Source organism: Aquarana catesbeiana, linkage group LG05 (assembly GCF_042186555.1).
Source record: "Aquarana catesbeiana isolate 2022-GZ linkage group LG05, ASM4218655v1, whole genome shotgun sequence".
Taxonomy (NCBI): Eukaryota; Metazoa; Chordata; class Amphibia; order Anura; family Ranidae; genus Aquarana; species Aquarana catesbeiana.
Window position 1 is genome coordinate 29,208,799 of NC_133328.1, and position 16,133 is coordinate 29,224,931.

A 16,133-nucleotide genomic window follows, 5' to 3' on the forward strand; every position below is an offset into this window, starting at 1 on the left:
GAGGTTCTGGCCATCTCTAGTGTCTCACTAGACTAATGAAAAATGGCCGCTGTGACATCGGCTACACAAACATGGCCACCAGCTGGAGACCAAGACGTGATGTCATCAGACCACCCAAAAAACGGCCGCCGGACATGCTGAAGCATGCCGACAGGATTCTCTGTGCCTTTCACATTGCTGCACCCTCTGTAAGGGGACCCCCTTCCAAAAAGGTACTGTACCACCAGGCAGGGTGAACATTTAAGGGGACAGCTGTGCCCTCTGCACTGGGACCCCCAAACTGCACACATACAGCAGGGTATGCACCTAGGGGTCTCCGCTGCACCCTCTGCACTGGAACCCCCCCATACCGCCAGGGCAGGACACACCACCCAGAAGGGAAATGTTAGGGGAGACCCCCAGGGGTCTCTGTTGCCTGCCCTGGGACTCCCACCAATCTGTGGTGGGAGGGGGAAGCCCAGTTTAACCAGGGGACTTTAGGATGGGAGGAGCGATCCTGCAGGCAGGTCCGACCATCCCTGGAGGGTACCCGCATCCACCCCAAACTGCACAAAGGGGGAACTGTACTTACCGATCCATGGTGCAGGTGACCCTCCAGACAGAACTCCTAACACCGAAGTGGGGGGCTGTTGGCCAAGGGACCGCTGCGACTTGGACCAGGGCCCATTCGTATGCGATCCTGCGAGACGTTTAACTCGCGGGCCAACCTCCGTCCGTTGTGGCCGACCTAGCGCGTAGCTGTGGTCTGCACGCGTTCGCTGGTTGGACTGGGGAGACCACTGGATCTAGATTATCCAGCCCATCGCCCAGCCCGGCAGTTGATTGAAAATTTGTCTCAGAGGCGATATAACCCAATGGTCAAGCTTAAGGAGGCGCTGAGAAATTTTTTCAGCGGGCGATTCCCTACTTTGTAAAAGCCATCATAGTGGCTATTTAGCTGCTTGATTGCTTATACAGGCGGCGGGAGGGCACATTCCCCCCGATGCTTCTCCAGTCTCTCTCGTGCACTCGGGGAGCCGAACGAATCGGCCAGCGGCTTACCATATAGCTGGCCGTGGACCAGATAATGCTCGGCCATCTCTATGACCCTTGGAGGCTGAAAGTGACACCATGGTGTCACTTCCGGCTCTGGCAGATGTAAACACTGCCAGTTTTTTTCTTTTTTGCAGGAAAGCCTGGGATCGATTTTCTTTTTTTGGTCTCAAGCTTTCCAGGAGAGGAGAGATGTGGGGACTTAAACCCCACCTCCATAAAGGGATGTTTACATTCCTTGTAATAGGCATGAAAGTAAAAAAATAAAAAAAGGGAAAATGTCAAAATAAATTAAACTGAAGGTTGCGCCCGCATATGTAAACAGCGTTCAAACCACACGTGAGGTATGGCTGCGATTGTTAGAGCGAAAGCAATATTTCTAGTGCTAGACCTCCTCTAACTCAAGACTGGTAACTTTTTAAATTTTAAAGCATCGCCTATGGAGATTTTTTTTTTTTAAACATTTTTAGTAAAATTGTGTTTGAAAAATTGCTGCGCAAACACTGTGCAACATAAAAATTGCAACGACTGACATTTTATTCCCTAGGGTCTCTGTAAAAAAAAAAAAAAAAAAAAAAAAAAAATAATATATGCTTGAAGTGCGGAGTAATTTTTTAGCAAAAAAATGTTTACATGTAGGCGAGAAATGCCAGAATTGCGCTTTTCATTGCGCTTCCTTGGCCACACCTAATCTCCTTGGGGGTGGAATGACCCCAGCGGGTTCTTACCATCCACAGCTCCCTCCATAAACATATCTATGTATGGTATTATGTTTTGTTGACAAGGTCATTTTACTCTGCTGCTACATCTTATCTGTTTTTCATATGACTACCATAATGGCCAATGTAATGCCTTTTGTGAAATCTAATAAAACGTGTTCAATAGTATTAAAGTTCAGGCATCTGCTGGTGCCAGAAGGTTTGTCAGTTTTTAGAACCTGACTGGTACACTATAAAAATGAACCCTCAATAGAGCCAAACACAGATTCTTCACTTTATGCACAACACAATAATTAAAAACGAAAAACTTTGTTTTTTTTTATTAATAACTTTATTTAAATAAAGACACGAGAATTTCTATACTGAAAAAATACAAAACAAAAGCCACACATCTTTTTTTTTTCTCTCCAAAGCAATATCGTGTGGTAACTGGAATACTGTAAAGCACGTCGGCTAAAAATAACAGGACAACTATGTACAAATCTTTCATCGTTATTTCAACGAAAAAGGTCTACAGCGTCCGAGAATATGAGAATTGCTAGTACAGGGAATTGGAATAGACTTCTCTATAATGGGCCAGAGCAAACCCCCATCCTTCAGCAACAGGAAAACAGCATGTCCCAACACGCCTTCCTGCTAATAATGGGATCTGTAGTACTTCTATCGCTGAAAGATGAAATGATTTCTCAACATCGGCTCAACAACCTTGATTTAACACCTGGAGTATGTCAAGAAGATTAAAGAAAAGCTTATGGGAGAAAAATATTTGACATTTCAAAAAGGTGCACAGAAGACAACTGGTAAATGTGACTGAATGACAGACATTTTAATGTCTTTTCGACTTGACATGAACACTGAAAATACTGTAATGAACATTAACAGGAAGGGAAAAAAATAAAAATCAAGAGTTGTACGTCGATATATAAATTCATCTATCCACAATCAGGTTCATGTCTTCAGTTTTTACATTTTTATTTTCTTCTCATTCAAGACCTGAGATTTGTTACAATAAGTGCCATTCTTTCTGCAGTGTACTGTAGGAACTGGCTTCAGTAAAGAGAAAAGACAAAAAAAAAAAAAAAATATGCTACTTAGGCTTAAACACGTACAAAAATATAAATAGAAAAAAAAAAAAATTAAATATCTTTATTCTCCACCTAAGGTCATATACTGAATTTTGTTTTTACAATCATTCAAAACGGCAAGAGGAGAGTATTAGGGGGAAAAAAAAAAAAAATAGACAAGGCAACTTTTTAATTTTTCCAACACAAGAATATTGAAGAATGTCAAGAGTTGTATGAAAGGAATAAATTCTGTGTATATTTAGTTGTGCAAAAAAAAAAAAAAAAGAAGAAGAATTTGGTATGGGCCGTGGCGCAGAGCCACATGTTGGCAATGTACAGAATAGGAAAAGTACAGACGGTTTTTATCCAATTGTAGGAAAGTTCACAAGTGAGTGCTCTAACTAGAAAAATAGACCCCACCTTCCTAGTGGGCTTTGATAAACAAGAGTTCAAAGTATTGCTTGTGCTACCCTTTAAAATGCCTAATTTTTTTTTTTTTTAAAGCTTTTTTTTTTTCTTTTTGAAAAAGAAAGACAGCAAACTAAAGTTTTACAACTCGAACGAAGGGTTATATTTCATTAACAAAATAAAAATGGCTTTCAAGGGTTCAAAAAGAAAAAAGGGCATTATTGTTTGAAATAAAACAGGCTCCCATCATGCAGCGGGTGACAGCCATTTTGCGGGACTGTGCCTCTGTTAAATTGCTCTTAGCAAGTAATGATTCGTCCCGAAAAGATGGCCGCCACTCTTGAGGCAAGTCCATTTCTTTTAGAAAGTCAGAAGGGCAACAGGATTTAGGTAAACAGCAAAGATGGACCAGCAAAGATAATTTTGGATAGACAAACCTTTGACATGACTGCTAAAACCGTGCTGGTTGGGGGGCACAACCTTGAACAGTCTTTAAAGTGTTCTGGTCACCTAGGTCAATAATGGAGAACCTTGTCACCCCAGATGTTTTGGAACTACATTTCCCATGATGCTCATCTACACTGCAGAGTGCATGAGCATCATGGGAAATGTAGTTCGAAAACATCTGGGGTACCAAGGTACACCATCACTGACCTAGGTTAGACTGAGTCAGCTTTTTTGAGGGACCAGCTTGTAACTTGCCAAGATTATCAATTCAGGAGGAACGCGGTGGAGCCAACCAGCTGAGAATTGTTCCAACCCACAAAATAGCTGCATTCATCAATGACAGGTCAACTTTAAGGACCTTTACAGAAACGTGGAGAAGGGGAGGAATGATTAGACTGCCAAAATTAATACGTCAAGGTTTGCTGGTTTTGAGTGGTGACCCGTGTCCAGGACATTCCACCTAGTTTGGTTCCCAAAAAGTGGAATGTTGCAAGAGAAGGAAAAAAAAAAAAAAAAAAAAAAAAAAAAAAAAAAAAAAGAATATAAAAATAAAACTTGTGCCCATTTTTTTTTTTTTTTTGAGCTGCTTGCAAGATTCAGAATTTCCAATCTAGTTTACATTCCAAGTTACCTGAGATTTAGACTTCGGCTGAAGTACCTGAAGGTTAGGCCGTGGGAGGGCACTGTGCAATTAGCCTTGGCCCATGGATTTATTTCTGCATTCGTACGTCTGAACTGCCACCACATAACGGTCCTGTCGCACAATGACCCTCCCGTATTTTTCATTACCATGCTGATCTGTCATACACCTGGATTTTTGTGAAAGTGAAAAGCCAATCCTGTAGTACAGTAGTCTCCATGGGACAACACGAAAAATAAAGGGCCAGAGTATCGTTTGCTCCTCATAGCAGCCAATCAGATCATCTCTTTCCCATTTCCAGTATGGGATAGAAAATTAAAGGAAGAATGTCTGATGACCATGGGTAGTTTTTTTTTTTCCCCATATGCTTTCATACAGGAGGGGCCCTTCTTTAAGCTAGTGTCACACAGACCGCTTGTGCTCCAGCTTGCTTGGCCTAGGCCTAACATTACCCTGTGTAATCCTGCATGTAGCAGAGAAAGGACTTGCAAATCCCGAGTCCTTTCCTTCATGCTTTTTAAATTAAATTACCCACAGAAAAAACAGTGGTCATTGCGGGGAAATACAGAAAAGAACCCGAACCTTGGCCAGATCCTGAAGTTCAGCGTCTTTAGTAGAGTTGGAAAAATACTTCCGAATGCATTCCCCTTTGCAAAGTATGCATGCTGGTCGCCATTGTTTTTGCCATGCCCAAGAATGCAGTTTAAAGAGCATGTACTTGTGAGTATTAACCGACACCCCCTGCCTCTAGCTCTCATAGTTCATTCATAATCAGTTATTCAGTTTGAAATAAGTGAACCAATCCACAGTTTACCACAAGCTGGGGAGGTTACAAATTTCACCATTTAACCAAACTTGCACAATTGACTTACAAACTGCAAATCGCACTTATTTCCTAATCAAGGTCATATTCCCTCAGTTTGCCTCAATGTAGCTAATTTGAGGAAACAGCATACCAATTCAGCCATTTCTACATTTAAATACACAAGCAGATACATCATTGAAAAACAAAAAGGAACAATAATCTTACCTTCAACTAATAAGCAATGCCAATAGTGCCAAAGACCTTTTTTTCCCCCATGAATATTTGAAACTTTTTCCAAGCCGAACCTCATTTCCCAGATGTATTCTTGGCTAGAATGACTGACCCTTTCTCTGTCATGCAGATAGATGCACGACAACCAAAACTGTTACTGCTCAACATCCCTTATCCATACACTATATGACTGGTGTAGGATGTGCTCACATTCTACATTCAGGACTGCAAAGTGCAGGAGAGCTCAGAAGGCCAAGTACAGAAGTACCAAAGAGACCTTTTAGCTTTTCACTTACTGGAGGGGGGGGGGGGGAGGGGGGCTGGGGGACGACGACTTAGTGATTTTCAACCCTCAACTCATTAAAGTGGTTCTAAAGCCTTAAGGTTTTTCACCTTCATGCATTCTATGGTGAAGGTGAAGAAAAACCTTCTGTGCTGCAGCTCCCCCCCCCCCCCCCTTTTCTTACCCAACCCTGATCCGGTCCAGTGATGTGCATTAATGCTGCAGCTCCAGCCGCTCTCTCGCCTCATTGGACAGGCTCCCGCTGCTTTCAATCAAATCCTGTAACAAGGTAGCAGGAGGTGGGGTAGAGTCACGCTTTCTGTGTCAATAGAGGCAGCAGCGGGACTTGGGAGCCCACAGAGAGTGGCTTTCCGTGGGGGCACCCGTAGAAGAGGAGGAGCCTGGAGCGCTGGCAGGGGACCCCAGAAGAGGATCGGTGCTGCTTGCTGCTCTGTGCAAAAAATATTGCACAGAGCATGCAAGTATAGGCATGTTTGTTATTTTTATTGAAAAAAAAAAAACCTGAAGGTTTACAACCACTTTAACATCAAGGCTGGGTTCACATATATGCGACTCGGATGCGTTTTTAACCACATCTGATTCTCATAACAGGTGAACAGGACCGGCTTTCAATGGAGTTAGTTCACACGTCTGGGGCATCCAGGCTCTGTTTTTTTAAAAGGTTTAGGTGCAAATTCAATCAAAGATTTGCACCTGAACTGGTGAACAAAACCGCACAGGACTGCAAACTGCAGACGGACATGTGTGAACCTAGCCTCATGGGAAACATGGCGCTGGCTGTTAAATTAAATATTGCCACAGATATCTTGCAGAGGAAAATTGCTATATGTTGTAATGCCTCCCTCTGGCAACCAGTCTGTCTCAACACACGGAAAAATCAGATATAACAGGCTTTACACAGGCCAGTAATGGACTCCTATAGAAGTTAAAGAGCTAAAACCAATAAATCTAGGACATAAGATGAGATTCTCTCTCCCTCCTAAAAGAGCTTAAAGTCAAATACCTCTCAGCTCATTAACATTTGCAGGAGAGCCAAGGGCTGCATTAAACCCAGGTGCTTACCTGATATCCGATGCACAGAAGACATAAAGGACATGCTGCTAGATACCTAAACACATCAGTATTCATAACAGTGCCTCCCTTACCCAGTCTGCCTCAAGTCCATTTCATATAAAGGTCCAGGCTTTACCAAGATCAAAGCTCATCAAATTAAAGTGAATGAGCCGAGGGATGCAATATGCCATTGAGAAAAGTGGAAAGGGTTCTTTTCTTCAATCCCAGAGATTTGTAAGAACTAGCTGTATTTTACTATTGAGTTTACCACTGGAAAGCAGGACGTGGTCCCCTCTGCCACATGCAAAGCACCTGTGTGACACTAGCTTTAGATGTTTTTGCATTGTGGTTATAATAAGGTTTTTTATGCTTCGATAACAGAATGCAAAAATGTACCTGTTCAGACAAACTGCAAAATGCATAGTCCACAATGAAATCATTCAGAGATACTGGTGAAAATTTCTGCACAGATTTACCTTTATCTAGAAAGAAGAAACCAGAATTTTTTTTTTTTTAGTTTTTTTTTTGTTTTTGTTTTTTTGATTGGGGGGAGGGGTTTGGTCCCAGCCCCAGACAGACATTGGCAGATATGATTAATTGACGCCAAGCAGTACTTTTTCTGTTACAATAAGGATCAGACAGCGTTAACCAATCCGCATGCAGAAGTTGTTGGTCTGGCTTCTAGACAGCTCAGGAATGGCAGAGGCCAGCTCTGCCCAGCTTACAGGACAACATGGTTGTGGGGAGAAGGAGGAGGAGACTGTGATAACTGATCATCGGCCGGTCTCTCCCCACCATGTTGCTGTTCTTGTGAGGAGTCTTGGCCATTGGCTTCAGTGTTGTCTACGATGCTGGTGGCATTATCGGTCAAGGAGGAATTGGAGACCTGAGATGTTAGGTGCTCAATGGTCACAGCAGAGCTCGGGACAGGGGTCTGAAGGTTCTTGATGGTCAGGTCGGAAGTAATGAGCAAGGAGGTCAGGAGCTTTACAGGACAGAACGCTGATCCGGTGGGGTTGAAGTTAACCTTGTTTTTGTCAGGACATGAAAGGAGAGCGATAGGGACTGGCTGACGAGACCTGAAGAGAGGAAGAGACAAATACGCTGTATCAATCTGGATAGGATATCGCCAAGAGAAAAGTCACAAGCACACCAAGATGAATGAAAATCTTTATAAATGTTGCTGTAATGTCAATGGAGAAGCCAATTCTGATGTTAAAACATCTTCCATATATTCTGTATTTTTTTAAAATGTAGACAACGAATGTAAAGATATCCCCACAAGACATAATGTGTGGAACAGGGTATTTCTATTAAGACAACAGTCCCACTGCTCCAGAGCCTCCTTGCACAAGGCATCAGCCCAATAGAAGTCAACTGTAAATTTTAAGGATAAATTCATCTTTTGAAAATAAATGCACTTTTGCAGGTAAAAAAATGTGTGCATTTATCTTTCTATGGAGCCTGCAGAGCATTGCCGCTGCGATGAGCAGACAGTGGGTGCAATGTCAGGCTCCTGCATTCTCTCAGGGTAGCTGTCTGCCCAGACTTTGTACGGTCAGGCAGCTAACTGTGAGCAGGAGGGGGGGGGGGGTGTGAGGCTGCAGATGCTGGAACATGTTACACCCTAAAAATGAGTGGAACATTTTAACATGTTCCAAAGGTGAACTTATCCTTTAAAAAGCATATTATCTTATTTGGTCATTTGCTATGTTAAAAAAAAAAAATTGAAAAAGTTTTATATTCTGTTTGAGGGGTAAAAAAAATAAAATAAAAACCACTACTGATCCTGACAGAAATTGTGTAAGCCAATAACTTTATAAGTTCTCTGCTTGTGCTAAGGATGAGCTCCGGCGTGTTCGCATGCTGCACGTGCCGATCCCGCCAGGAAGTCGGCACGGCGCAGCGCTAATCACAGGCAGTGAGACATTTCCCGATGTGTGGCTGCAGAGCTCGGGAAATGTCTCACTGCCTGTGATTAGCGCTGCGCCGTGCCGACTTCCTGGCGGGATCGGCACGTGCAGCATGCGAACACGCCGGAGCTCATCCTTAGCTTGTGCTATTGTCAGTTATATTGTGCCTAGTTGACTAGGGACTACAGAACCCTGTCCCACTAGAATATGCACAATAGAAGGCATTTTTGCTTTGGAGTTTAAAGTGGTTCTAAAGGCTCAAGGCTTTTTTACCTTAATACATTCTATGCAGGAAGATAAAAAAAAAACCTTCTGTGTGCAGCAGCACCCCTCATACGTATCCGAGCCCCATCTCGATCCTGCGATGTTGCGCAAGAGCTTCGGCTGTCTGGGAATCTCCCTCCAGATTGGCTTACACACAACTTTGGGCACCATTGGCTCCCGCTGCTGTCAAAGTCAGTGAGCCAATGAGGAGAGATTGGGGGGGGCGGGGCTGAACTGCAGCTCCGCATTTGAATTGACACACAGCTGCAAGTGGCTTGCTGTGGGGGCAGGAGGAAGGGGCCAGCAGCGCCGGCAAGGGGTTTGAGGAGGATCGGTGCTGCAATGTGCAAAACCATTTCACACAGCAGATAAGTATAACTTTTTTTTTTCGTTTTAAAAATATCAAAGGACCAATATGGCTTTAAGGTTAAAAAAACAAAAAAAACAAAAAAAACAAAAAAAAAAAACCAAAAAACACACCTCTGCTGCAGGATCCCCCCACATTCCCCGAGCCCGATTCAGCGACATGCACGAGAGCAGCAGCTCTCACCGTCTCCCTCCTCACCAGGCAGACTGAAAGCTGTCAATCAACTCCAGTGACAGGGGCAGAGTCCCGCTGTTTGTTTCAATGGACACAACGGGGCTCGGGAGCAACCACGAGTGCCCTCATGGGAAGCGGTTTCCTGTGGGGGCACTGGACAGTGGAGCCAGGAGAGCCGACGGGGGACCCAAGAGGAGGTTTGGTTCAGGTAAGTATAGGAGATGTTTGTTTTTTGTTTAAAACATATTTAAAGTGATTTTTAAAATAATAAAGTGGGAGTAAACACCCATCTCTGTCTTTTACCTATAGGTAAGCCTATAATGAGTCTTACCTATAGGTAAGCCTATAATGAGTCTTACCTATAGGTAGTGCAAATATCTCCTAAACGTGCACTTAGTTACAGTCCATGCGGGCCGGTGACATCAATGGTGCATGCGCTCTGAAGGAATGGCCACCTGGAGAACTACAAGCCATCAGCCACAATGGCTGTTGGTAGTTGAAGTTCCCTCACCAAACTCTGAATGAATTCCGTGGCTGGGTAGAGCCCTGCATGGCCAGGTTTAAAAAAAAAAAAAAATTGTGACAGCGGGTGCAGGGAGAAGATCCCTGACTCACTGTCATAATGGGGACTCGTGGGGGTGCGGTGGCTGCTGTATCAGTAACATGTTACATCCTGAATACAGGTGTAACATGTTAGAAAAGGTGAACTTGTCCTTTAAAATCAGAGGACTCCTAATGATGTCCAGTCCCTGATTTTCATAAAAAAAAAATGCAGCCAACTATCAGATTTCAAAGAGAGGCTTATGGGTGTGATTGCAGCCCCATCAAATGTTTGTGTAATGCTGCTATAATTTACTCAGAGAGAGGGCAGCTGGAACCAGGGATCCCAACTACGTGCATTTTTGCAGGCTCGGACAATAAAAACAATGGCAAACATACATTTAGCAAGAATTTAGATTGACGCAGATGACGAATGCCAATGAAAAATTAGAGCAACTCAGATGGTAGTTGTGTCTGCTTAGCATCAATGCAATTTTTTTTTCTGAATGACTGGAGTATACCTGTAAGCAAAAGACAAGTTTGCAACGGGAAAAAAAAAAAAAAAAAAGGCACCCCGCAGGTTCTTTGTCTGCAGCAGAACTACAGAGCAGCAATTCCGTTGCAGACAGAGGGCTTGCAGTGTGGCCAAAGCCTGCCTTACCACTCAGAAGCCACCAGCAGACGAAGAGGTTACTACTTACGACATCTCCTCAAAGACCTTCACGCGCTCACATCCCTCTGGGGGCTCCCGTTTGAACATGTAGCTGTTGTTTGGTTTGGGAGAGGAGGCGTACTTGGGCAGCGGTGAGCTACTCCCACTGTCTGAAAATTTAAACAGTGATATTACTAGTGATTGAGAGCACGCTTCCTTATCATCTAGCTCTTAAAGAGTTTCAGATTCAGTGTTAGGCATTTGGTTTTGTGCTCATCCCTATTCAGAAAAAGGTGGAAGGGAGAAAATAAAACACAATCTGGATCACATCCAGAATGCAAAGCAGAGGCAGGGGAAAGTAAGCAGTGAAAGCATACAGCAGACTGAAAACTTCAATATCACGGTTAGTAAAGTACATACAGGACATGCAGAAGGAAAGAAAAAACGCCTGTATCATTAAGTAGAGTGGCAAAGGTCTGACAAAAACAAATTTGAAAATAGTTTCCTAAAACTAAAATTTGCCAACAGAAAATAATTCTGTGCGGTCAATTCATTGTTAAAAGAGAAGTATGGGCTTTACAAAAACACATTATACTCACCTAGGTGGATGCAGCTTCAATCCGATGTTGCATCTGTTCCCCACCGCCTCTGCACTGAGAACTGAGCGATCAAACACTGCTGATCACCCAGTTCTCTTCTGCTCTGAGCAGAGAGCCAGGACTGTCAGTCAGCACACCTCGTCACTCACACATAGTGTTGGTGGCGGAGCTTGCTGGTCTCTTCTGGGGTATAAATTGGTGGTCAGTCATGGCTGGGATTTCTCGGCTACTTCCATCCCATTTCACATGTGGTAGCTTCCCCAGCTACAGGCGAGTTCACATTCCTTCACTGATTGATGGCAATCGGGCATTTTTCTTTCGACACTTTTGAGCACATACTGCTACGGTAGCATGCTGTGCTATAGGTGCTTAATTGAGCTGTGCTTAGTTGAGCATTAATTGATAGAGAAATACACACACACACGTCTGCTGGCCTTTACTATGGAGGTTGGAATATCTTTTGCGGGTCACACTTCACTTATTATAGATATTCCCTTCACTTCTCTTTCATTGTCCCCCACATTCCAAGTCCTTATTAACACTGAACCAGTGTTCATGTATACACATATATACATTGTATTATATATTGCTTTACATTTATCCTGCTATGGCAGTAGCATTGAGCCAGTTTGGTTCATATGCATACATCCTTTTATTATATCATATAGTCCATGCTTACTCTGCTGTAGAGCATTAATTGAAAAAAAAAAAAAAAAAAAAAATATATATATATATATATATATATATATATATATATATATATATATATATATATATATATATATATATATATATATATATATATATATATATACACACACTTGTGCTCATAAGTTTACATACCCTGGCAGAATATATGATTTCTTGGCCATTTTTAAGAGAATATGAATAACGCAAAAACTTCTTTTTCAATCATGGTTAGTGTTTGGCTGAAGCCATTTAATATCAATCAATGGCACCAGAAACCATAATGGCACCATAATGGCACCAGAAACCACCCAAATGACCCTGATCAAAAGTTTATTTACCCCAGTTCTTAAAGGGGTTGTAAAGGTAAAAGATTTTTCACCTTAATGCATTCTATGAGGTGCCGAGAAAGCCGCCGAGGGACCGCAGAAGACCAGGTTCGGGCCACTCTGTGCAAAACAAGCTGCACAGTGGGAGTAAGTAGAACATGTTATTTACAAAAAAAAAAAAAAAAAATCTTTTTTCTTTAGTGATCCTTTAATACTGTGTATTGCCCCTTTAACATCCATGACAGCTTGAAGTTTTTTGTGGATGAGGCTCTTTATCTTCTCAGATGGTAAAGTTGCCCATTCCTCTTGGCAAAAAGCCTCCAGTTCCTGTAAAATCTTGGGCTGTGTTGCATGAACTGCACGTTTGAGATCTCACAGAGTGGCTCAATGATATTGAGGTCAGGAGACTGAGATGGCCACTCCAGAACTTTTATTCTGCATTATTTGGATCATGGTCATGTTGGAATGTCCAAGTACGTCCCATGCGCAGCTTCCTGGCTGATGAATGCAAATGTTCCTCCAGTAATTTTTGATAACATTCTGCATTCATCTTGCCAACAATTTTGACCAAACTTCCTGTGCCTTTGTAGCTCACACATCCCCAAAACATCAGCGATCCACCTCCGTGCCTTTCATCATAGGCCTTGTTGACTTCTCTCCAAATGTAGCGTTTATGGTTGTGGCCAAAAAGCTACATTTTGGTCTCATCACGCCAAATGACTTTGTGCCAGGTTTGAGGCTTGTGTCTGTGCTGTTTGGTGTATTGTAAGCGGAATACTTTGTTGCATTTGCGTAGTAATGTCTTTCTTCTGGCGACTCGACCATGTAGCCCAAGGAGTGCATCTTGAAACAGCCACACCACATGTTATCAGAGAGTCCTGTATTTCACCTGAAGTTATTTGTGGGTTTTTCCTTGCATCCCAAACAATTTTCCTGGCAGTTGTGGCTGAAATTTTAGTTGGTCTACCTAACCGTAGTTTGGATTTAACAGAACCTCTCATTTTCCACTTCTTGATTAGAGTTTGAACACTGCTGATTGGCACTCTCAATTCCTTGGATATCTTTTTATATCCCTTTCCTGTTTTATACAGTTCAACTCCCTTTTCCCGCAAATCCTTTGACAATTCTTTTGCTTTCCCCATGACTCAGAATCCAGAAATGTCAGTGCTCCACTGGATGAAAGATGCAAGGTCTGTCAGGAGTCCAGAAACTCACTGACCTTTTATACACATACACCAATTACAAGCAAACAGATCACAGGTGAGGAGGATTACCTTTAATCGCCATTCAAACCCCTGTGTGTCAATTGTGCGCATGTTATCAGGCCAAAATCACCAGGGTATGTAAACTTTTGATCAGGGTCATTTGGGTAGTTTCTGTTGCCATTATGATTTTAAAAGAGTAAACAGTTGATTGATAATAAATGGCTTCAGCCAAACTAACCATGAGTGAAAGAAAAGTTTGTGCGATTCATATTCTCTGAAAAATGGGCAAGAAATCAAATTCTGCCAGGGTATGTAAACTGCACAAATGTATTATGTAAAAAAAAAAAAAAAAAAAATTATATATTTATGTATATATATATATATATATATATATATATATATATATATATATATATATATATATATATATATATATATATATATATATATATATATACACACACATACATACATATATACACACACACACACACACACACACGTCTTCCGATCTTCGCTATGGACGTTGGAACATCTTTTGTTGGTCATACACTTCACTCATTATATACATTCACTTCTCTTTCATTATCCCCCAGATTCCAAGTCCATACTTACACAATCAGTTTGGTTCGTGTATACACATTTACATTGTATTATATACTGCTTTACATTTATGTTGCTATGGCAGTATTGTTATATATGCATTTATGTTTCAGTTGATATTCTCTATGGATATTGGGAGATCCTTGGGGGGGGGGCGACACTCACATCCTAGCCATGCCTGCTCCCCGGTTGCGCTCTGTTGGGTCTGAGTTTTTCTTGCCTCCTCAGCTCCCGAGCTGGATGCTTATTGCTGCTGCCTCTGAGTATTCAGCATCTGGCAGTCTGACCTAGCCGTAAGTATAGGGCCTTGTGCCTCAGACCCCCCTTAGACCATTTGTCACAATACCATCATTGTGCAGATAGCCATTTGGTTTTTCATACTTTTTTTTTTTTTTTACAGATGTTAATACACACATCTCTACCCCTGATGAAGCGAGCACAGTCTTACGAAACTTTCTATGCTTGTGTATATTGCTATGTGCATCTATACTGCTATACGTGTAATGATACTATTTTACACTGTATGCATCAGCTGACGGTCATCATGGCAATTTTGTGTTATGCATGACAATTAATAAACTGATACTGTATTTACTTGCGTCATGTGACTGGCTTATCGCATTCATCTCATTTAAAGTCCCGGGGCGACTGTTTCGACTGTCAGTCAGCAGCTCTCTGCCCCTGCAGAACTCACTGGATCGCTGGGCTGTGGAGGGGGCTGGCTCAGGCTCTTGGCAGATTGTTGAGAGGCAGAGCCAGGTGCCGATTCAGGCTTCAGGGTAGATCCATATGGTCAGGATCCTTCCAGGGCCCGGAATGGCTCTATGACAGCGGGCTTTAGCCCACGGACAGCTGAAAATGGGTCACAGGAGTACAGAACGAATTGCACTCCTTTGATCCACAGGAGAAGTACAGCCAAACGAGACTTTGCTGTACTACTTTAAATATATGTTTTAGGATCAGAGAGAGGTTGAAAGGGTACTTCTCAACAGTTTAAGTAAATCTAAAACCTAAGTGACATTTAGTATGCTAAAGCACAAATGCCATTGTGTTTTGATCATAGAATACGATTTTTGATTCTTTGATCACAGCACTGCTGCGCTCTCAAACTTTTCCCACCACTTCCTATCTCCAAGCATTCGCTACAGTGTTAGCTGCACATCATTGCTCAAGACGGCCCTGATCAGCTGTGAACCTCCAGGTGTAATACTATCCAAAGTTGCTGGGGAGAGAAGTTTGGATTTCTTTTCAGTGGATCACAGATCCAACCAAGCGCTTTGTGACCTCAATGAGTAAAGGGGGGGGGGGGGCTCGCTGGGTTTCTGGTAAGCCCTAATTTTGTTTGTGGTGATGGGTATCACTCTGCCAAGTGTTTGATCCTCATTTTCAATGCACCTTTCCTTCATGGGACTCTGATGAAACTCAGCTCCATATGAGCACAATATTTTTCACATGCAACACAAACCCTGCATATTTGTTATAGATTCTAACATTTAGATGTTTACACTGTTGATATTTAAATGATTTCATTTTATTATAAACTTGGTTGTCTTTGCACATAGCACATGCATTGTGCTATTTGCATGAATTACACTCTTGTTCTAGTGCTGGACTATTTAAATATTATTTCTGTGCCTGGTATCTGGGTTATAGTGCACAGCTGCTGGTTGCTTTACTACTTGAAGTGCGGATATATTTTTCACATTTATTGCTCAAGATGGATTGATCAATGGTGACAAAGCTTCTTGTAATTTCCACCAAGGTCACTTTTGATATGATGACAACCGAGACACAGTTGCCAGTCCATAACAGAAGTGCCTGAACAGGGACCTTGATTGCAGGATCACCAGAGATAAATTTAATATAAGCTGCAAGGTCAGGTCCCATTCACACTTGCGAGTTGTGGCAATGCACATTAAAAATGCATGCACTAATGTGCATTGCCACAATGCATGCTTAACGCACTTACTGTGTGTGTTGTCATGCATTGTGATTGCCATCTAATTCATTGCACAATACAGCCCGACACACCACAATGCATACTATGTGTTGTGGCAAGTTTGGTTAAAAAAAAAAAAAAAAAAAATTATACACTTT

General features: G+C 42.2%; 1 protein-coding gene across 1 annotated transcript in view; it reads right to left on the bottom strand.

Annotated features, from left to right (window-relative positions):
- Positions 1-2,059: 2,059 nt before the first annotated feature.
- Positions 2,060-16,133, bottom strand: part of GLCCI1 (glucocorticoid induced 1) — a 153,525-nt gene continuing 139,451 nt past the window's right edge. The window contains exons 7-8 of the mRNA XM_073629548.1: positions 10,663-10,783; positions 2,060-7,782 (exon numbers count right to left, since the gene is read on the bottom strand). Coding sequence (XP_073485649.1) covers positions 7,425-7,782; positions 10,663-10,783 — 479 coding nt within the window. The 3' untranslated portion in view covers positions 2,060-7,424. The remainder of the gene's footprint in view (positions 7,783-10,662; positions 10,784-16,133) is intronic.